The 17,391-nt window shown below is 45.0% G+C and overlaps 1 protein-coding gene across 1 annotated transcript in view; it reads right to left on the reverse strand.

Moving 5' to 3' along the window:
* Nucleotides 1-17,391, reverse strand: part of PLG (plasminogen) — a 47,939-nt gene that overhangs the window by 10,071 nt on the left and 20,477 nt on the right. The window contains exons 10-14 of the mRNA XM_052645972.1: nucleotides 13,899-14,058; nucleotides 9,180-9,361; nucleotides 6,702-6,850; nucleotides 5,550-5,643; nucleotides 919-1,036 (exon numbers count right to left, since the gene is read on the reverse strand). Of these exons, the coding sequence (XP_052501932.1) occupies nucleotides 919-1,036; nucleotides 5,550-5,643; nucleotides 6,702-6,850; nucleotides 9,180-9,361; nucleotides 13,899-14,058 (703 nt within the window). The remainder of the gene's footprint in view (nucleotides 1-918; nucleotides 1,037-5,549; nucleotides 5,644-6,701; nucleotides 6,851-9,179; nucleotides 9,362-13,898; nucleotides 14,059-17,391) is intronic.

Below are 17,391 nucleotides of genomic sequence, written 5' to 3' on the forward strand. Positions count from 1 at the left end.
GGAAGGGAAAAAGACTCTGCATCTGTGATTTAATATTATAGATAATTTTATCTTTACCCTCCCCCACGAGGTGTCTCATTTCTAAAAATATCCCTCTCTCTTCATTTTACAAAGCCACAGTGGGTATCTATATAAACCCTCAGAGCATCTTTCATACGTTTCCAGCAGTATTGGAACTTAGTGTAAATTGCTACATTTAACAATTCTGATGACAGCTACCCAGATCAAAAAAAAAAAAAAAGATTCTAATTTCAAATCATTTTCAGATTAAATAACATAGAAAAGAACATTTGAAAAAAGAAGCAGACTCAGAGATACAGAGAAGGAACTTTTGGTTACCAGTGGGGAGAAGGGATGAGAGAGAGGGGAGGGGCCGTACAGGGGTAGAGCATTAAGAGGTAGAAATTATTAGTTATAAAATAAGCCACAAGGATATATTGTACAACATAGGGGCCATAGCCAATATTTTATTACATTATATTTTATAACGATAAATGGAGTATAACCAGATACTGGCGGTATGTGGATTTAGTTGAATGCAGAAAGGTTTTCTGTTTGTTTAATTTTCATTGGAGTATAGTTCCTTTGCAGTGTTGTGCTAGTTTCTGCTATGCAGCAAAGTGAATCGGTTACACATACACGTATGTATATACATATACAGATCTATCAATACATATACAGATAGCCCCTCCTGTTTGGATTGCCTTGCCATTTAGGTTACCACAGAGCACAGAGTAGAGAGTTCCCTGAGCTGTACCATAGTTCTCATTAGTTATCTGCTTTATACACAGTAGTGTATATATGTCATGTATATGTACATATATACATATACATGTACATATGTATATATGTCAACCCCAAGGTTTTGCAGAGCTTACCCAGAAGGATGGAATAAATCATTTCTGGAAATGGTGTTACCTTCTTCGAAGGCTGACTTGCCAGGGCCAGGAGTGTGGTTTGGCCACACAGCCACCTACAACCCTTGCAGGGCATTTCTTCGGCTCCACCTTGGGCTTTCCACAGTCGAATGAGGACTCTGTGGCACAACGTGGGAAGATTTGCGTTTGAAGACGTGAAAGAGAGCAACTCGTGATGAAGTCATGACTTGTCGACGCACTGAACTTTTCACATCCCCAAACTCAAACTAAATAGGAAACTCATAAACATCTCTTGGAATATTTTTTTTCTAAGTTCCAAGAAGTGGTAGTGGACAACACAGAACCATCTCCTTTCTAGAAAATATAAGTGCTTTTCTATTTTACTGTTTTCTTAAGGAAGTGATTAAATAAATTGGGAAGAGCTAAGCATTAGAATGAGAGTTTTGTGGAGAAGAGCTTGACTGACACAAGTTGTTATTCTGACTTGAGGTGATATATCTAGAGACTGTATCGTTACTCCCATCATAACCACCACCATCATCAGAACTATGTAAAGTTTGCTGAAAACCATAATTGTCATCCTCATTGGAAGGCAATAAGGGTATTTTTAAATTATGAATCTGTATGTGTGCATGTATGTGTGGGTTTGTGTGCATGTGTTTAGCAAGGATAACTATGCTAAACTAATGGCGATGGACAGGGAGGCTTGGCGTGCTGCGATTCATGGGGTTGCAAAGAGTCAGACACGACTGAGCAACTGAACTGAACTGAACTGAATGCTTTCTCTTGGCCAGTTTCAGGACCACTCTTCCAGGAAGCTTCCCCAGGACCACTCTTCCAGGAAGCTTCCCAAGACTAACCCAGCGCCTCAGGGATGACTTCCATTCACGAGCCTCTCTATTCATCTCCCACCTGCTTTCTGTCTCCACCTGGCCTGCAGGGTTCCTGGAGATTGAGGTAGTGCTCCATTTCTGGTTAGTATCACTCGCTAATGTCCAAAACAGGTCAGGGGGTACATAGGTATTCATAAAATGCTTCTCCACTGTCTGGAGACCTTTAGGATCTTCAAAAATAGAAGCGTAAGTCATAGTTAATAATAAATATTATAAGGAGAAAAGTTTTAGTCTTAATCAACCAAGAGATTTTTATCCTCTGGTGAAGCTGGAACCTTAATTTTCCTAATACCTTTCCAACTGTCTTGGCCTATTCTGAGAATCTATATATAGAAGTTGTTGTTTTTTTTAAAGATACAATATAATCAAATCCTACTTTTTAATACTGACCTTAATTTCTCCTACTGTGCCTTACACAGAATGGACTTACAGAAATGGACTAAGGAAAGAACAAGCACAGATATTATGGCACCCTGGGCTCACTATTCAAAATAAAACTTAAGTTCTATTTATTTTAAATTACAATACTTATTATTTGTACTGTTTGTGTTGGTGGAACTGAAATGAGTTGTTAACGAACAAAAATTTGCAATTTAAAATAAATGAATATAAATAAATAAAATTATATTTTAAATGGGCATCTTTCAATTTTTGAGGTTGATATTAAAGAGAAAACCCACACAAGCCCTTGCTAAAATTGAGAAGCAGAATACTGGGCTGAATAGAATGTAGTTCTGATTTCAAATTGTTTTCCTTATGCTATTCTATGCAGTTTGCATGGTGCCATTTGTTTTAATAACACAGAATATTTACAAAATTTTTCAAGTGAGTTGCTTAAAGAAGCTTATATGTAGCCTAAAAAGTTAAATCAATGGTACTTTTTCATTTAAAGATGTTTTCCATGTGAGTTACAATGTAAAGTTTGGAAATTTTAACTAAAGTTTGGAAATCTCCCAGGGAATGAGCAATAAAAATCCTTTTTAAAAAAAAGAAAAAAAATATGAAAATAACCTTTTTAAAAAGTCATAGCTCAAAAAGATTTCACATTCTGAAAAATCAAATAAAATTAGCAAAAAAAAAAAAAACATACAAATACACACAAAAAGTCCCCTTAACTTGGGAGAGCCACCCTTTTAAGCATTGACCTGTCATACTGGAGGAGCTGTCATTTGAGATTTCATTCATTTATTTACTCATTGAGCAAATATGTGTCCAAATATATACATGCAGTGCCAGGCATTGCTCTAAGCACCAGGAAAAAGGAAATATTAATAGGTGAGGTTTGTAATCTTTACATTCTGATGGGTGGGTGTGTAGGAAGATGTTACACTGGAGGGTTCAACAGAGGCCCCAGAGATGCTCCAGGGGGCGTAAGATGAACCTCCAGGTGCAGACCTCTGGAAATGGCCTCCTGGAATTTCCCGGGTGGTCCAGCGTCTAAGACTCCACGCTCCCAATGCAGGAGCCCAGATTCGATCCCTGGTCAGGGAACTAGGTCCTATATGCCTCCCGCTAAGACCTGATGCGGACAAACAAATAAATATAAAGAAGAAAGAAAGAAATGGCCTCTTCTACAGTCGATGCTTTTGATCTATGGTGTTGGAAAAGACTCTTTAGAGTCCCTTGGACTGCAAGGAGATCAAACCAGTCAATCCTAAAGGAAATCAACCCTGCATATTCATTGGCAGGACTGATGCTGAAGCTGAAGTTCCAATACTTTGGTCACCTGATGTGAAAAACTGACTCATTAGAAAAGACACTCATGCTGGGAAAGATAGAAGGCAGGATGAGATGGGGATGACAGAGGATGAGATGGTTGGATGGCATCACCGACTCGACGGGCATGTTTGAGTAAGCTCCGAGAGTAGGTGATGGACAGGGAGGCTTGGTGTGCTGCAGTCCATAGGGTCGCAAGGAGTCGGACGTGATTGAGCTGAACTGAACTGAACAATTCTGGTACCCTCACCCAAGTCAAGGATGGAAAATAACCAGGTTCTTAGAGGTGGATGAAAGAGGAAAGGATGGAGAAAGGACTGTCCCAGTGTGCCGTCCCCAACTTAATCATGATGTGGCCATGTGATCAGAGCACATGGTCTGTTTGCTGACACCCATTTCCTGCAGAAGGATCCCCAAGCCTCCTGACACTCGAGAAGCCTGTAGCGTGTGCTGGTGGCCGAGGGCTGCCCCTGGGATATTACTGTAGGTCCCTTTCTGTGGGCATCAGAGGTGCATGACTCCCTGGCACAGCTGTAGAGCCAGGGCAGGAATGGCGTGATAGGCAACTGAGCCAGATGGGCACCCTGTCCAAGTCAGCGAGCCCGTGACCCAAGAGGCAGAGGGGGTTCCAGAAAGCTGAAGGGTGGGAGGGAGGAGCAGAAAGGGAGGCACGAACCCCACTGGGGACCCTCAGGTAGGGGGTCCGCCGAGGCAGAGTCTGGAGAACTGAGAAAATACACAGTGGAGAAGCAGTGCGCTGCATGCTTCCCCTCAGCCCAGGGAGCGCGGTGACTGTGGCCAAGGAGAATCTTTTCTTCGCCCTGGCCTCGCCCTCCTTTTCCTGCTCTAGGCACAAGCGGCCCCGAAGCAAAGCCTGAGGGTGGCTCTGTGCTCTCAACCCCTTGCCCAAGCTGCCTCCCAAACCACCTCTGGACGTGGACTTCAGTGACCTTGCAGCCACACCTTCTCCCCTCCAGCCTGTCCCCCCACGTGGCAGGCACAAACACAAGCCATCAAGCTGTGCAAAGAAGTCCAGGCTTATTATCAAGAATCAGGACAGAATCCCTCTGCAAAGACGGAGGGTCAGCAGAGAGTAAAACGGGGTCCGAATCAGAGCGCTTTGTGGTGTTCTCCAGACCTATCCCTGGACTTGTAGCCCAGACTTTTCAGAACAAAGGTCAACTTCCCTTTCTGTGATCCAAGCTTCTCACTCCCCAGAAAAGTCTGAGAAACAACGAAAGAACTCGAGCAAGCTTTCTCTACGCTGTCTGGCGTATGCACGGCTAATGCGTAGGCATCTTAGGATGAGGAATGTTGGGCCTTAGTAAGGAGCCATGTTCATTAAATTCTTAGGATGACAGTATGCTGCTGCTAAGTCATTTCAGTCATGTCCGACTCTGTGCGACTCCACAGATGGCAGCCCACCAGGCTCCCCCATCCCTGGGATTCTCCAGGCAAGAATACTGGAGTGGGTTGCCATTTCCTTCTCCAATGCGTGAAAGTGAAAAGTGAAAGTGAAGTTGCTCAGCCGTGTCTGACTCTTAGCGACCCCATGGACTGCAGCCTACCAGGCTTCTCCATCCATGGGATTTTCCAGGCAAGATTACTGGAGTGGGGTGCCATCACCTTCTCCGAGGATGACAGTATAAAAGTTTACAATAGACACTATATGTTTAGCTATTTCCTGCTGTCTCTGTTTTCTATCTTACTTCTCAGCTGCTGAAGGAGAGAGTTTCCCATTTGGGTGACTCTGAATTTGTTTTTCAGGCATCGGAGAGGTCAGTGGAACCCCCTGGAGGCTAAAGAGATCACCTCTGAACTTGCTCTTGGGGAGGATTTTTTATGTATTTTATTTAAAGTATTGGAGGAAGGGAGTGCCTAAAAATGGGGACCATGAGTAGGACTGATTCAAGAGGCCCAGGATGAAAAGAGGGCTCTGGGAGAGAGGGGACCCTCTCCTGCCCAGAAGTGCTTGGCCCAAACTCATGTCTTGCAGATCGGAGACCAGGTGACACCACATTTATATAAAAGCCATTTCCTTCCAAAAGAGACAGCAGCTTACCACACTGAGGGATGTCACAGTAGTCAAAAAGTTTCCTTGGGTTCGTGGTGTAGCACCAGGGCCCGTTGACATCACCGTCAGGATTACGGCAGTACTGGAAAAAGAGGCAAGTGTCTGGGGGAGGGCGCATGCCGGGGCAGGGGATGGCAGAGAAGGTGATAGAAGGCACACACATCGATTTCACTTCTGTCCTTAGAAGACGAAAGGTCATGTTTCTTTGGCAGAGAAGTGGGCAGAGTCAATTTCAGGGTGCTTACGAAGCCTCTGACTCATAGAATGCCATCGGTCACGTCTCCTTGTTCAAAAGGAGCTTGGAGAAGGGGTGTGGACCCTGAGGGCTCTTGGGGTGGAGATTATATAAAGGGGCCTCCCCTGCAGCTTGTGTCTGTGGGGCCCAGAGCCACCCAGCAAGAGAGGACTGTGGACGTGGGACGTGGGAATGAGGATTCAGGCCAGTCTTCTGCCCGATGACTTGTTCACTGTTGCTTAAAGTGAAAGTGAAGTCGCTCAGTCGTGTCCGACTCTTTGCAACCCCATGGACTGTAGACTACCAGGCTCTTCCGTCTGTGAGATTCTCCAGGCAAGAGTACTGGAGTGGGTTGCCATTTCCTTCTCCAGGAGATCTTCCCAACCCAGGGATCGAACCCAGGTCTCCCGCATTGCAGGCAGATGCTTTACCATCTGAGCCACCAGGGGGAACTTCTTATTCCCCTGGCCCAGGCACCCTCCGTGGGTCAGCCATGGCAAGACCGCCCCCCAAAGGAAACCCTTCAGAGACTGTGTGAGTGTAGGGGAAATCCTAGCAGAGTCTTGATGGCCCATCCAATTTTTCTTCTAGGAACATCCAACTACAGTGTCATGAAGGTCATCTTTGATTATAAGGACCTAGAGAACAAACACCGGAAACACAAAAGCAGGCAGGAAGTGTCACAAACGAAAGAGATAAGAAGCTAGGGGCTTGGCCGGCCGTGCTAACTGTACCCCCCACGCTGAGGCTGTGGGATCACAGGTTCAGGCCCCTGAACCCTCTGGCGAACCCTCCCCACCCCACACCAACGCTCAGTCAGGCAGCCTCTCTGGGGCAGAGGTTCGATTCGGTTTGCGAAGGCTGATCAAAAAAAGGCAACACAAAGTCCGAATAAAGTGGCTTACATTTTTCTCCAGCCCTGCCCGTGGGTTTGTCTCTGGAGTGAAGATTCTGTGTTGGTGGGGCTCCTGGGCCGCCCACTCCTGGCAGGGGACGCCGGCCACCGTGGTGGCCTTCTTGCCGCGGTAGCCTTTGCCCATCCCGAGCATGCAGTCTGGAGGGAAGAGGGAACGGTGTCACCTGTCCCACCCTGACCCGGCGACAAGGAGCAAACAGCAGCGCTCGGCGTCTCTCAGGACAGGCTGTGGTCACGTCCTTTGGAACACAGGAGCCCTGGAGGCTTCAGTGAGCCCCGCCAACTTTTTTAACAAGTCGCCAGAGATGCTCTTGTCTCAGAAGGAATCACAAGTCCCGGTGTTAGAATGGGAACTTTGGCTGGGACACTAAGATACTCAGTTCTATAACAGACTGAGAGGGAACAGACGCCACTACGAAATGTGAGATGATACTTGAACAACTCACTCTCGACGAAGAGTGCAGGTGGAAAAGGATTTTATAAAAGTATATTATTTTGGCCAGAGCTCTGCCACCTTCTGGGATGAAAGAGGTAATAAAGAGGTAGCTAGAGGTCCTTTCCCCAAACTCCTCCCTCACCTCGTACCTTGGGGATGAGGCTTGAGCCCTTGTTAAGTGTTACACGTGGGGGCCCGGTGCACAATGCTCTGATGGGCACTTGGAAAATCCAGACAGCAAAAGCTGGACCAGCTGGCCCCTTGGCCAAGGAGCAGGGCTGTGCTGGTGTGTGCCAGGACCAGGCTGTGTGAGCTACCCACAACCACACGTGGGGCGTCATGTGGGAGGACCACCTGAGTCCATGCGAGGTCTCATCAGGAGGGATCCCCAGCTGGGGCATGGCGCCCAAAGTCTCACCAACAAAGCGGGGGCAGAGATGAGCTGGTCCTATACATACAGCAGGTATACAGGGGGACAGTAAGGAGCAGCCAGTAAGGTTCTCCAGCATCTCAGAGGAGTCAAGACCACCTCCAGAAGGAGAGGGGGTCTCATCTTGAAACCAAGCCCTCATTTTAATTGTTTCTGTCCGATCTTGGATTACCCAAAAGCGGTCAGATAAGCCATGAGACCACTGAGCTTTCATGCCAGGGCAGGGAAAGAGTCTGTCCCCTCTGTGACCTCACCCTGTTGGAGGGCCGAGCACTCCTGCCGCCTGACAGCCACAGGACCAGAGGCTCAGCATGTGGGGCAACACGCAGGCAAAAGGCCGGGGAGGTGGAGAAGAGCCTGGTTATCCTTTGCCTCCCACCTCGGCTGACATGCTTATCCTCAAGCCCCCAGACCCTTGGAGCTGCATGTCCGCTTCTCTCCAAGCCTTTGTTGGAGGTGATCATCGACAGTCCTCCTAGCCCTCCTAACTCTGTACATCCAAAACCAAATCAGTCCTTTCTACCCCTCCATGCAAAAGGCAGAGATTTGCTTTTCTAGAATGTCCCATCTCGGCCACCATCATCATCTCAATCCACCCAGGCTCAAAACTGTATCCATCCCTCACAGCCAATTACTTTTCTTTTCTTTTTTTTTTACAAATAAGCCATTTTTTTATTGAAATGTAATTGATTTTACAATGTTGTATTAGTTTCTGGTGTACAGCAAAGTGATTCATATACAAATATGATTTTAAATATAGTTCTCTGATATGATAGATGCTATACAGTAGGACCTTCTTGTTCATTTACTTAAATATATCTACAAATATATATATTTGTTTTTTTGAGAGTTTTTAAAATTTATTTATTTTAATTGGAGGCTAATTATTTTACAATATTGTATTGGTTTTGCCACACATCAACATGAATCCGCCACTTTTTTTAATTGAAGGATAATTATTTTACAATGTTGTGTTGATTTCTGCCATGTAACAATGTGAATCAAGCATAATTTTATATATATATATATATATGCTCCCTTATGAGCCTTCCTCCCTGCTCTCTTGGAGAAGGAAATGGCGACCCACTCCAGTATTCTTGCCTGGAGAATCCCATGGACATAGGAGCCTGGTGGGCTATAGTCCATGGGGTCGCGAAGAGTTGGACATGACTGAGCAAGTAAAAGAACAAACAATAACCCCCCTCCCATCCCATCTCTCTGGGTCATCACAGAACACCCGGGTGGGCTCCCTGTATTATATGCACATATTATATTGTAAGCATCTTCCCACTAGTTATCTATTTTACACGTAATAGTGTATATATGTCAACGCTACTTGCTCAACTCCTACGCTCTCCTTCCCCCGCCGGGTCCACAAGCTCATTTCATTAGTTTTCAACTCCTAAAGACACGCCCACCCCCTTCAGGCCAGCAAGAGCAGCTCTGGCTTCCCCAGATGATACCCTGAAGCAGCCTTCCCCATCGCACTCAGCCAGCACTCCAGTCCCCCCTCAGCAATGAAGCCTCTGCCTCCAAAAGACTCTCCACCGCTTATCATCTCTCTACCCGAGTACACAGATGTCTGGCCACAGACTTCTTACCTGCTTCAGGAGGATTCTCTATGCTTGGGGCTTGGGGAGCCGCAGGAGCATTTGCCACCTGCCCGGACGTTTCTGAACATTTCTTCAGGTTGCAGAACTCCCATCTCACTCTCGGATCGGTGGTATAACACCAGGGGCTCTTATCGGCATCTGGATTTCTGCAGTAGTTCATTGTCAAGCCGCTGTAAATTCCACAGCAATAGAGGTCATGAGAGGTGAGCGAATCTTTAGGGGCACCCCAGCACCCTCTGAATTTTGTTACAATGAAGTGGCTGAAATATTTCCATTAAGATACCAGAGTGAAAGTGAAAGTCGCTCAGTCGTGTCCAACTCTTTGTGACCCCATGGACTACACAGTCCACGGAATTCTCCAGGCCAGAATACTGGAGTGGGTAGCCATTCCCTTTTCCAGGGGATCTTTCCAACCCAAGGATCAAACCCAGGTCTCCTGCACTGCAGGCAGATTCTTTACCAGCTGAGCCACAAGGGAAGTCCAAGTTACCAAAGGTGCCAATTATTATTATAATGTCACAGGCATAGATGGTCCTCAATTTCTAAAGAACTGGGTGAGTTTTTTAAAGTAGGTTATAATTTTTATTTAAAAATAATCAAAAATAATACATGCTGCACATAAAAACAGATCATATATATATACATGTATAAGAGAAAGTATCAGAATGTTTTCCTTTCCCTGGGAGTGTTAAATAAATTCCCCAGGGATAACCAATATAGATTTTGAAGTACCTATTTTACATTTTTTGTGTACAAACAAATATATCTATACCTCTGGCTTTCTCTTCTGTGTGAGTAGGGCTATGGAAGTTGGAACTAAAACATATTTATCCAAGGCAGAAAAGACATACAAGAGGATGATATTCCCAGATCAACCCCCTTAGTCTGTTTACTCATAGTGTATTTTGTGTGTGTGTGTGTGTGTGTGTGTGTGTGTGTGTGTGTGTGTGTTCAGTTGTAGTCCCACTCTTTGGAGCCCTGTGGACTTCAGCCCACCAGGCTCCTCTGTCCATGAAACTTTCTAGGCAAAAATACTGGAGTGGGGTGCCGTTTCCTACTCCAGGGATCTTCCTAACCCAGTGATCGAACTCCAGTCTCTTGCGATAGCAGGCGGATTCTTTCCCACTAGAGCCGCCTAGAAAGCCCTACTGTATTTTACAAGGAAACAAAAGCTCATGGCAGTAATATTACTGTAAATAGCATAGGCAGACCAAGTGGGTTGGGGGTTTGGAAGGCTTCTGGCAGCCTCCTGGAAAACCAGCTGGATGAGGTTTCTAGAGGATGCATTCTGGGGCACGCAGGAAGAAGCCCCAGGCTCGTCTACTTGCAGCCGCTCGGGGATGGAGGGAAGAGCGATGTGACTAAAGGAGAGTGGGGCCAAAGGGAGGAAGGGGGACGTCTGGGTAGACCAGGGCTTCTGCAGGAGCTGAGTCAGAAGCAACAGGCTAAGGACATAGCAGAGGAGGGGCCTGGGGCTCACTGGGCAGCTTGGACCCCTGGGACCTCCCAAGGACTCTGCCAAAGCCTCTCCGAAGTCTCAGCCTTGGACTCCCTTTGGAACTCAGACCCACACTCTGTGACTCATGAGATCACTTGGAACTTCCAATGTTCTATTGGAATCCAACAGTGTATCAGTGGGGACTAGAGACAAGTGACCATCTCAGACCCAGGTCCACAATTTGAGGAAGTCTATCAGCAGGTTTCCAAGTAACTGGGTGTATTAGAAAGGCTTATCACAGGAAACAGGCTCCTGCTCTTTTTTTCCGTAAAGGTACTTTGATGGACGAGTTTTGATGAACACACAACCTGCATAACCCACACTCCTGCTGTGACGGAGAGCATGCCATCACCCCCCAGAAACCGCCCTTGGGTCACTGCTCAGTCTTGGCTGCCCTCCCCTTGGAGGAAAATACTATTGAGTTCTACTCCAGAACTTCATATGAATGGACTCATGCAAGGGTATACCCTTCTCTCAGTGTTTTTGAGCTTTCACCCATGCAATTTGAGGGTATCAGTAGCTTGTTCCTATTTATTTCTGAATAGTATTCCATGGTATGAGCATCTTACCAGTTATTCATGTTCTTATTGGTGACCACTGAAGTGGCTTCCAGTTTGGGGTTATTTTAGGAATAAAGCTGATAAGAACTTTCTGGTAGATCTTTTTGTAGATGTAAGAGATGTGGATTTGATCCCTGGGTCGGGAAGATCCCCTGAAGAAGGAAAGGCAACCCACTCTAGTATTCTTGCCTGGGAATCCCATGAACGGAAGAACTGTACAGGCTACAGTCCATGGGGTCCCAAAGAGTGGGGCGTGACTCGGCACACACACACAGAAACACACCAGGTATGACAGGTGTCCCTGCTCCGTCCTCAGAACCACTTCTTACTCTTTGTCTTTTTAGTAACAGTCATTGCCATTGGGTATTTGGTAGTATCTCACTGTGGTTATAGCGGCTTCCCTGGTGGTTCAGTGGTAAAAGAAGGTGCCTGCAATGCAGAGACACAGGTTCCATCCCTGGTTCGGGAAGATCCCCTGGAAGAGGGCATGGCAACCCACTCCAGCATTCTTGCTGGGAAAATCCCATGGACAGAGGAGCCAGCTGGCTACAGTCCATGGGTCACAAAGAGTCGGACACGACTGAGCTCCTGAGCAGCAGCGGCTCTGTGACTATAACTCTTGCTTCTGTGATGGCTAAAATGGTGAACATTTTTTCAGGTTCTTATTGCCCATTTGCATATCTTTCCCTGTGGAACATCTTTTAAATGAAGTCTTTCGTCCATTTTTAGTAGCTTGTCTTCTTCCTGGAATCATTTGTTACTGTCCTCTCAAGACCCTCGCATTTTCTTCTGGCAGACAGTTAATTTACTTGGAGATCATTTTGATCCTTTTAGGATTACTTTTAATCTTTGCGCAAATGTTTTTAGAATAGCTTTTATCCAAGGAATACACTAACCCTACTGATACATGGACAGAGGAGCCTGGTGGGCTACAGTCCTTGGGATCGCAAAGAGTTGGACACAACTTAGCGACTCAACAACAGCAACTGATAAACTGGGACTTTTCTGGATTCCTTACTGAATGGTCAAGGTGTCCCTTGAGGTTCCTCCTCTCTGACTCATAAGAATCTCCACTCTGCAAACACAGAATCGCCTAGTGCCCTGGGGGTTCTGTAATCTTCATTTATCTCGTGGTTCCCTGTTCTTTGTTCACTGCAGAATCTCTCCCTGCAATGTGTATAGCTTTGCATTCAGCCAAAGACTTCAGGAGAACTCCATATGTATTTCCAAAGTGCCTTCTCTGCACAGATCCTTTCTCAAGATTGGTGGTTTAGCCACTAAGTCGTATCCAACTCTTGCAGCCCCGTGGACTGTAGCCCACCAGGCTCCTCTATCCATGGGATTTTCCAGGCAAGAATACCGGAGTGGGTTGCCATCTCCTTCTCCAGAAGATCTTCCCAACCCAGGGATTGAACCCAGGTCTCCTGCATTGCAGGCAGATTCTTTACCGACTGAGCTATGAGGGAAGCGCTTCTCAAGATCACCCAGCCTACCCAATCCAAGCCGCCTCACTAGGCCCCAGCTCTAGCCCCTGTCTCCTCAGATCAGCAAGAGTGCTGTGGTCTGCCCTGGTTCTGTTTCCTTGCACTGCAGTCCAAGGAGATACTTTCTTCCCGAAGTATCTCCAGGAAGAAAACCAGGGTCATTTAAGTTCGATCTAATTTATTTTCCTTTCTGAAAAGTCACAGTCCTATGCTGCCTGTTGTCCATCATGTGAAATTTTCCCATATTTTTACAGCCATGTGTCACAGAAAAACTGGTCTGATCAGTCCCAGTCTTGTCCACTATTTTGCCCTCTGACTTGTCCACTGATGTCCATTCTGCGTATCAGCATCTGTGTACTTTCTGACTCTAATCTGCCTTCCTGCTTTTGCTCTTAATGCTCTGGTAATTCACATTCTCTGAGACCACTAGCGCTCAGGACCCAATATGTCTATACAGGTCGGGTGATACATAGATCAGCCAGTGGTGATAAATATTTAAATTTATTACCCAATGGCAAACACAAACCACTTCAGGAGTTGGAGGACGAAATGATAAAATTCCACGGCTGAAAGACAACATTGATCTGTAAGCAAGAGCTATGAAATGATCCTATTTCTAAGCCTTCGATCATCTATGCTTCTGAGCTTTCTACTAGTAGGACCTCAGCCCCTCTGTCTATCCCACCCTGCTTCTGAAACACTACTCAGGAAAGAAAGCCAGCCTCCAGCTTATCTTCTTTCAGAAATTTTGCACAAAAGCAAGTTGCCTGAGACATTTTGTCTCATTCTCTTGAGCCAAAGGAAATTTGGTCCTAAGACATTAGTTTCTAGCTGCTGCTGCTGCTAAGTTGTGTCAGTCATATCTGACTCTGTCCAACCCCATAGATGGCAGCCCACCAGGCTCCTCTGTCCCAGGGATTCTCCAGGCAAGAGTACTGGAGTAGTTGGCCATTTCCTTCTCCAATGCATGCATGCATGCTAAGTCGCTTCAGTCGTGTCCGACTCTGCAACCCCATGGATAGCAGTCCACCAGGCTCCCCTGTCCATGGGATTCTCCAGGCAAGAATACTGGAGTTGCCATTTCCTTCTTAGTTTCGAGCATAACCCTTTAAACGGAAACTGAAGCTGGCGGTTCTCCTCTACCGGTTGAAAATCAAAGACATACGCGTTTGGGTAGCTTTCTGGGGTCTTCTGATGCCGGTGTGGTATCATTGATGACCACGACTGGCATTTCCTTCCTGTGACAGTAGTGGACGACGTCCCTCGATAACTCTGCCCATTACCATGGTAGCAGTCCTGGGCCACAGGAGTCTGTTCAGGTGGTACTGAAATCAAAAGAGAAGAAATCAGTAAATAATGACTGGAACAGAGAAACGTGTGAAATAACTTATTACACAAACAATATCCTCTCTGGGAATTAACACCGCCCTCTTTTTACATATTGGGAGGCAGATGGACATGCAAAGAAAACAGTAGATCCAGAACATTCTAAGACTTTAATGACCTAACTTTTGGGTAAATAGTTAACTTAAAACTTGGAGGAAAAAATAAGCAGGGCAGACTGCTTGTAATTGGACCTTGCGCTCATGTGCAAGCTCTCTTTTATGGATCTCCCCCAGGTATTCATGAAAACTGGGCAGGTCTTCAGAAAGACAGTCATTCATTTGGTAGAGGCTGCACGTGGTGACTGGGTGCCAGTGAGGAAGACATGGAAACCTTCTGCATTTTCCCCAGACTCTTTGTTTATACAAAGCCAAAGCCTTCAGCTGCTGGGGGAAATTGTCCTTCATCCATGACTCAGGCAAAGATCCGTTGCTTCTCAGAGAAGGGCCCTGGAATAGGGGCAGAAAATTCTACTGTGCCAGGATACTTCACCAACACAAAGCAGAAGTCTCCTATTCTTCCACCCAGGACTCAACACAGATACAACTTAGAGTTTAGTTCCATGAGAAGAAGGGGCAAGAATATTGAGAAATATTGCCAGGTGCTCAGCTGGGAAAGAATCCACCTGCAATGCGGGAGACCTGGGTTTGATGCCTGGATTGGGAACATCCCCTGGAGGAGGCCATGGCAACCCACTCCAGTATTCTTGCCTGGAGAATCCCGTGGACAGAGGAGCCTGGTGGACTGCAGTCCAGGGGGTGGCAAAGAGTTGGACACGACTGAGCAACTAAGCACAGCACAGCACCAGGTGCCCAGAGTCTAAGGTTGAGAGGAGACCAAGAAGATAGGGAATGCCTGCCCCCAGCAAAAGCTCAGCACTGAGTAACAAGAAACAGTAGTCTATCAAGAGGGTCAGGTTCAAAGTGTGGCATGCCCCCCACCTCTGTGGTGCAGGCATTACTGATTGCTAAAAGTTGAGAAGGGATTAAGATACTGAGAAAGCTCTTCAGCACCCCAGACCTAACTCTAGATACAAGCTGACTGCACCTCGCCATGGGGGATTTGAAACCTATGGTTCACATAGGGAAAAGCAGCAACAACACAACCTAAATTCCTTTTATCTGCTCATTATATTAATTCAGTGACCCACATAGCATATTGATAAAAGAAGGCTGCCCATTTCAAAGTGTAAATAATACTTGCTTCAATAGCTATTGTTTATCTACAAGTTAAGTCCAAGCATTGATTAAAAATTACAAGACACACACACACACAAACAGGGGGGAAAAGCCACTGTTGAGTGATAAATAATCAGCAGAGCCAGACTCAGAGCCACCCAGAGATGTGGGATTATCAGATTGAGATTATAAGGTTCAGTTCAGTTCAGTTCAGTTCAGTCGCTCAGTCATGTCTGACTCTTTGCAGCCCTATGAACCACAGCACTCCAGGCTTCCCTGTCCATCACCAACTCCTGGAGTTTACTCAAACTCATGTCCATTGAGTCAGTGATGCCATCAACCATCTCATCCTCTGTCATCCCCGTCTCCTCCTGCCCTCAATCTTTCCCAGCATCAGAGTCTGTTCAAATGAGTCAGATCTTCACATCAGGTGGCCAAAGTATTGGAGTTTCAGCTTCAACATCAATCCTTCCAGTGAATATTCAGGACTGGTCTCCTTTAGGATGGACTGGTTGGATCTCCTGGCAGTCCAAGTGACTCTCAAGAGTCTTCTCCAGCAACACAGTTCAAAAGCATAAATTCTTCAGTGCTCAACTTTCTTTGTAGTCCAACTCTCACGTTCATACATGACTACTGGAAAAACCGTAGCCTTGACTAGACAGACCTTTGTTGACAAAATAATGTCTCTGCTTTTTAATATGCTGTCTAGGTTGGTCATAACTTTCCTTCCAAGGAGTAAGCATCTTTTAATTTCATGCCTATCAGAGCCACCCAGAGATATGGGATTATCAGATTGAGATTATAAAGTAATTATGATTAATATGTTGACAGATTTTGTAGTAAGTATCATACTGGTCAACAATGTGCATGGATAGATGAAGAATGTCAGCAAAGATGAAAACTATTTAAAAAAAAAGAATAAAATGATCAAATGTAAACACTAGAAAGAAAAACCATATTATCAGAGATGAAAAATTCCTTTGATGGGCTGATTAACAGACTGAACAGAACTAAGTGAATAATCAATGAACTTGAAAACAGATTGATAAATATTATCTGAATTGACACACAAAGGGGAAATAAAAGGAGTGGGGGAAGAAATAGAACGAGCATACGGGAGATATGAGACAACAAGAAATGATCTAATGTTCGGGTGATTGAAGTCCCAGAAAGGAAAACAGAGACAGAGAGCAGGGGAAAAGAAATATTTGAGCAGTGGTGGCTGAGGATTTTACAAAAGTAATGAAAATCAATGATCCACAAACACAAGAAGCTCAGCGAGCTTCAAGTAGGATAAGCACCGTAAACATATCAGCAAACAAATAGACTCACTTAGATACACTGTAATCAACTGCTGGAAACTGAAAATGAGAGAAAGTCTTAAAGGCAACCAGAGAAAAAAGAAATATTAAATACAGAGAAACACAGATTTCCATCAGAAACTATTCAAAACAGAAGGCAATGGAGGAACATCTTTAAAGTGGTAAAGGGGAAAAATTGTCCACCCAGAATTCTATACCCAACAAAAATTGTTTGTTAAAACTGAAGGCAGTATAAAGAAACTCTTCCTGACATTCAAATGCTAAGACTTCATCATCAACAGACTTGTCCTATAAAGGATGGAAAAGGTCAAGTGTTTTACAGGAAGAACATGCCCATCACATGGAAATTGGAGAACAAACATGAAGAAATGAAGCATAGAAGAAATGGTAGAAATAAATAAATAAAAATAAATAGAAGACTTTCTTTTCTTTCTCATTGTTTTAAAACATGACTGATTCTTTGGGGCAAAAATAGTATCAATTTATTGTGAGTTTCCAAAATAGATGTAAACTCAGAACAATAGTATGATATTTTGGGACAGAGTAAATATTGCAATGTTGTAAGTTTCTTACATTATGCATCAAGTAAAATAACATTATTTGTAGGTAAAATGTAAGTTAAAGGTATGTATTGTAAACATTAAATAGATAGTAAAATAAGGTAATAAAAGGCAATACAAAATACTCAATTAAATCAGAGAAAGATAAAAGGAACAAAATTCAAATAAGACAAGTAGAAATAACTAAATTGATGGTAGATTTAACTCCAACCATG

Source organism: Budorcas taxicolor, chromosome 9 (assembly GCF_023091745.1).
Source record: "Budorcas taxicolor isolate Tak-1 chromosome 9, Takin1.1, whole genome shotgun sequence".
Lineage (NCBI taxonomy): Eukaryota > Metazoa > Chordata > Mammalia > Artiodactyla > Bovidae > Budorcas > Budorcas taxicolor.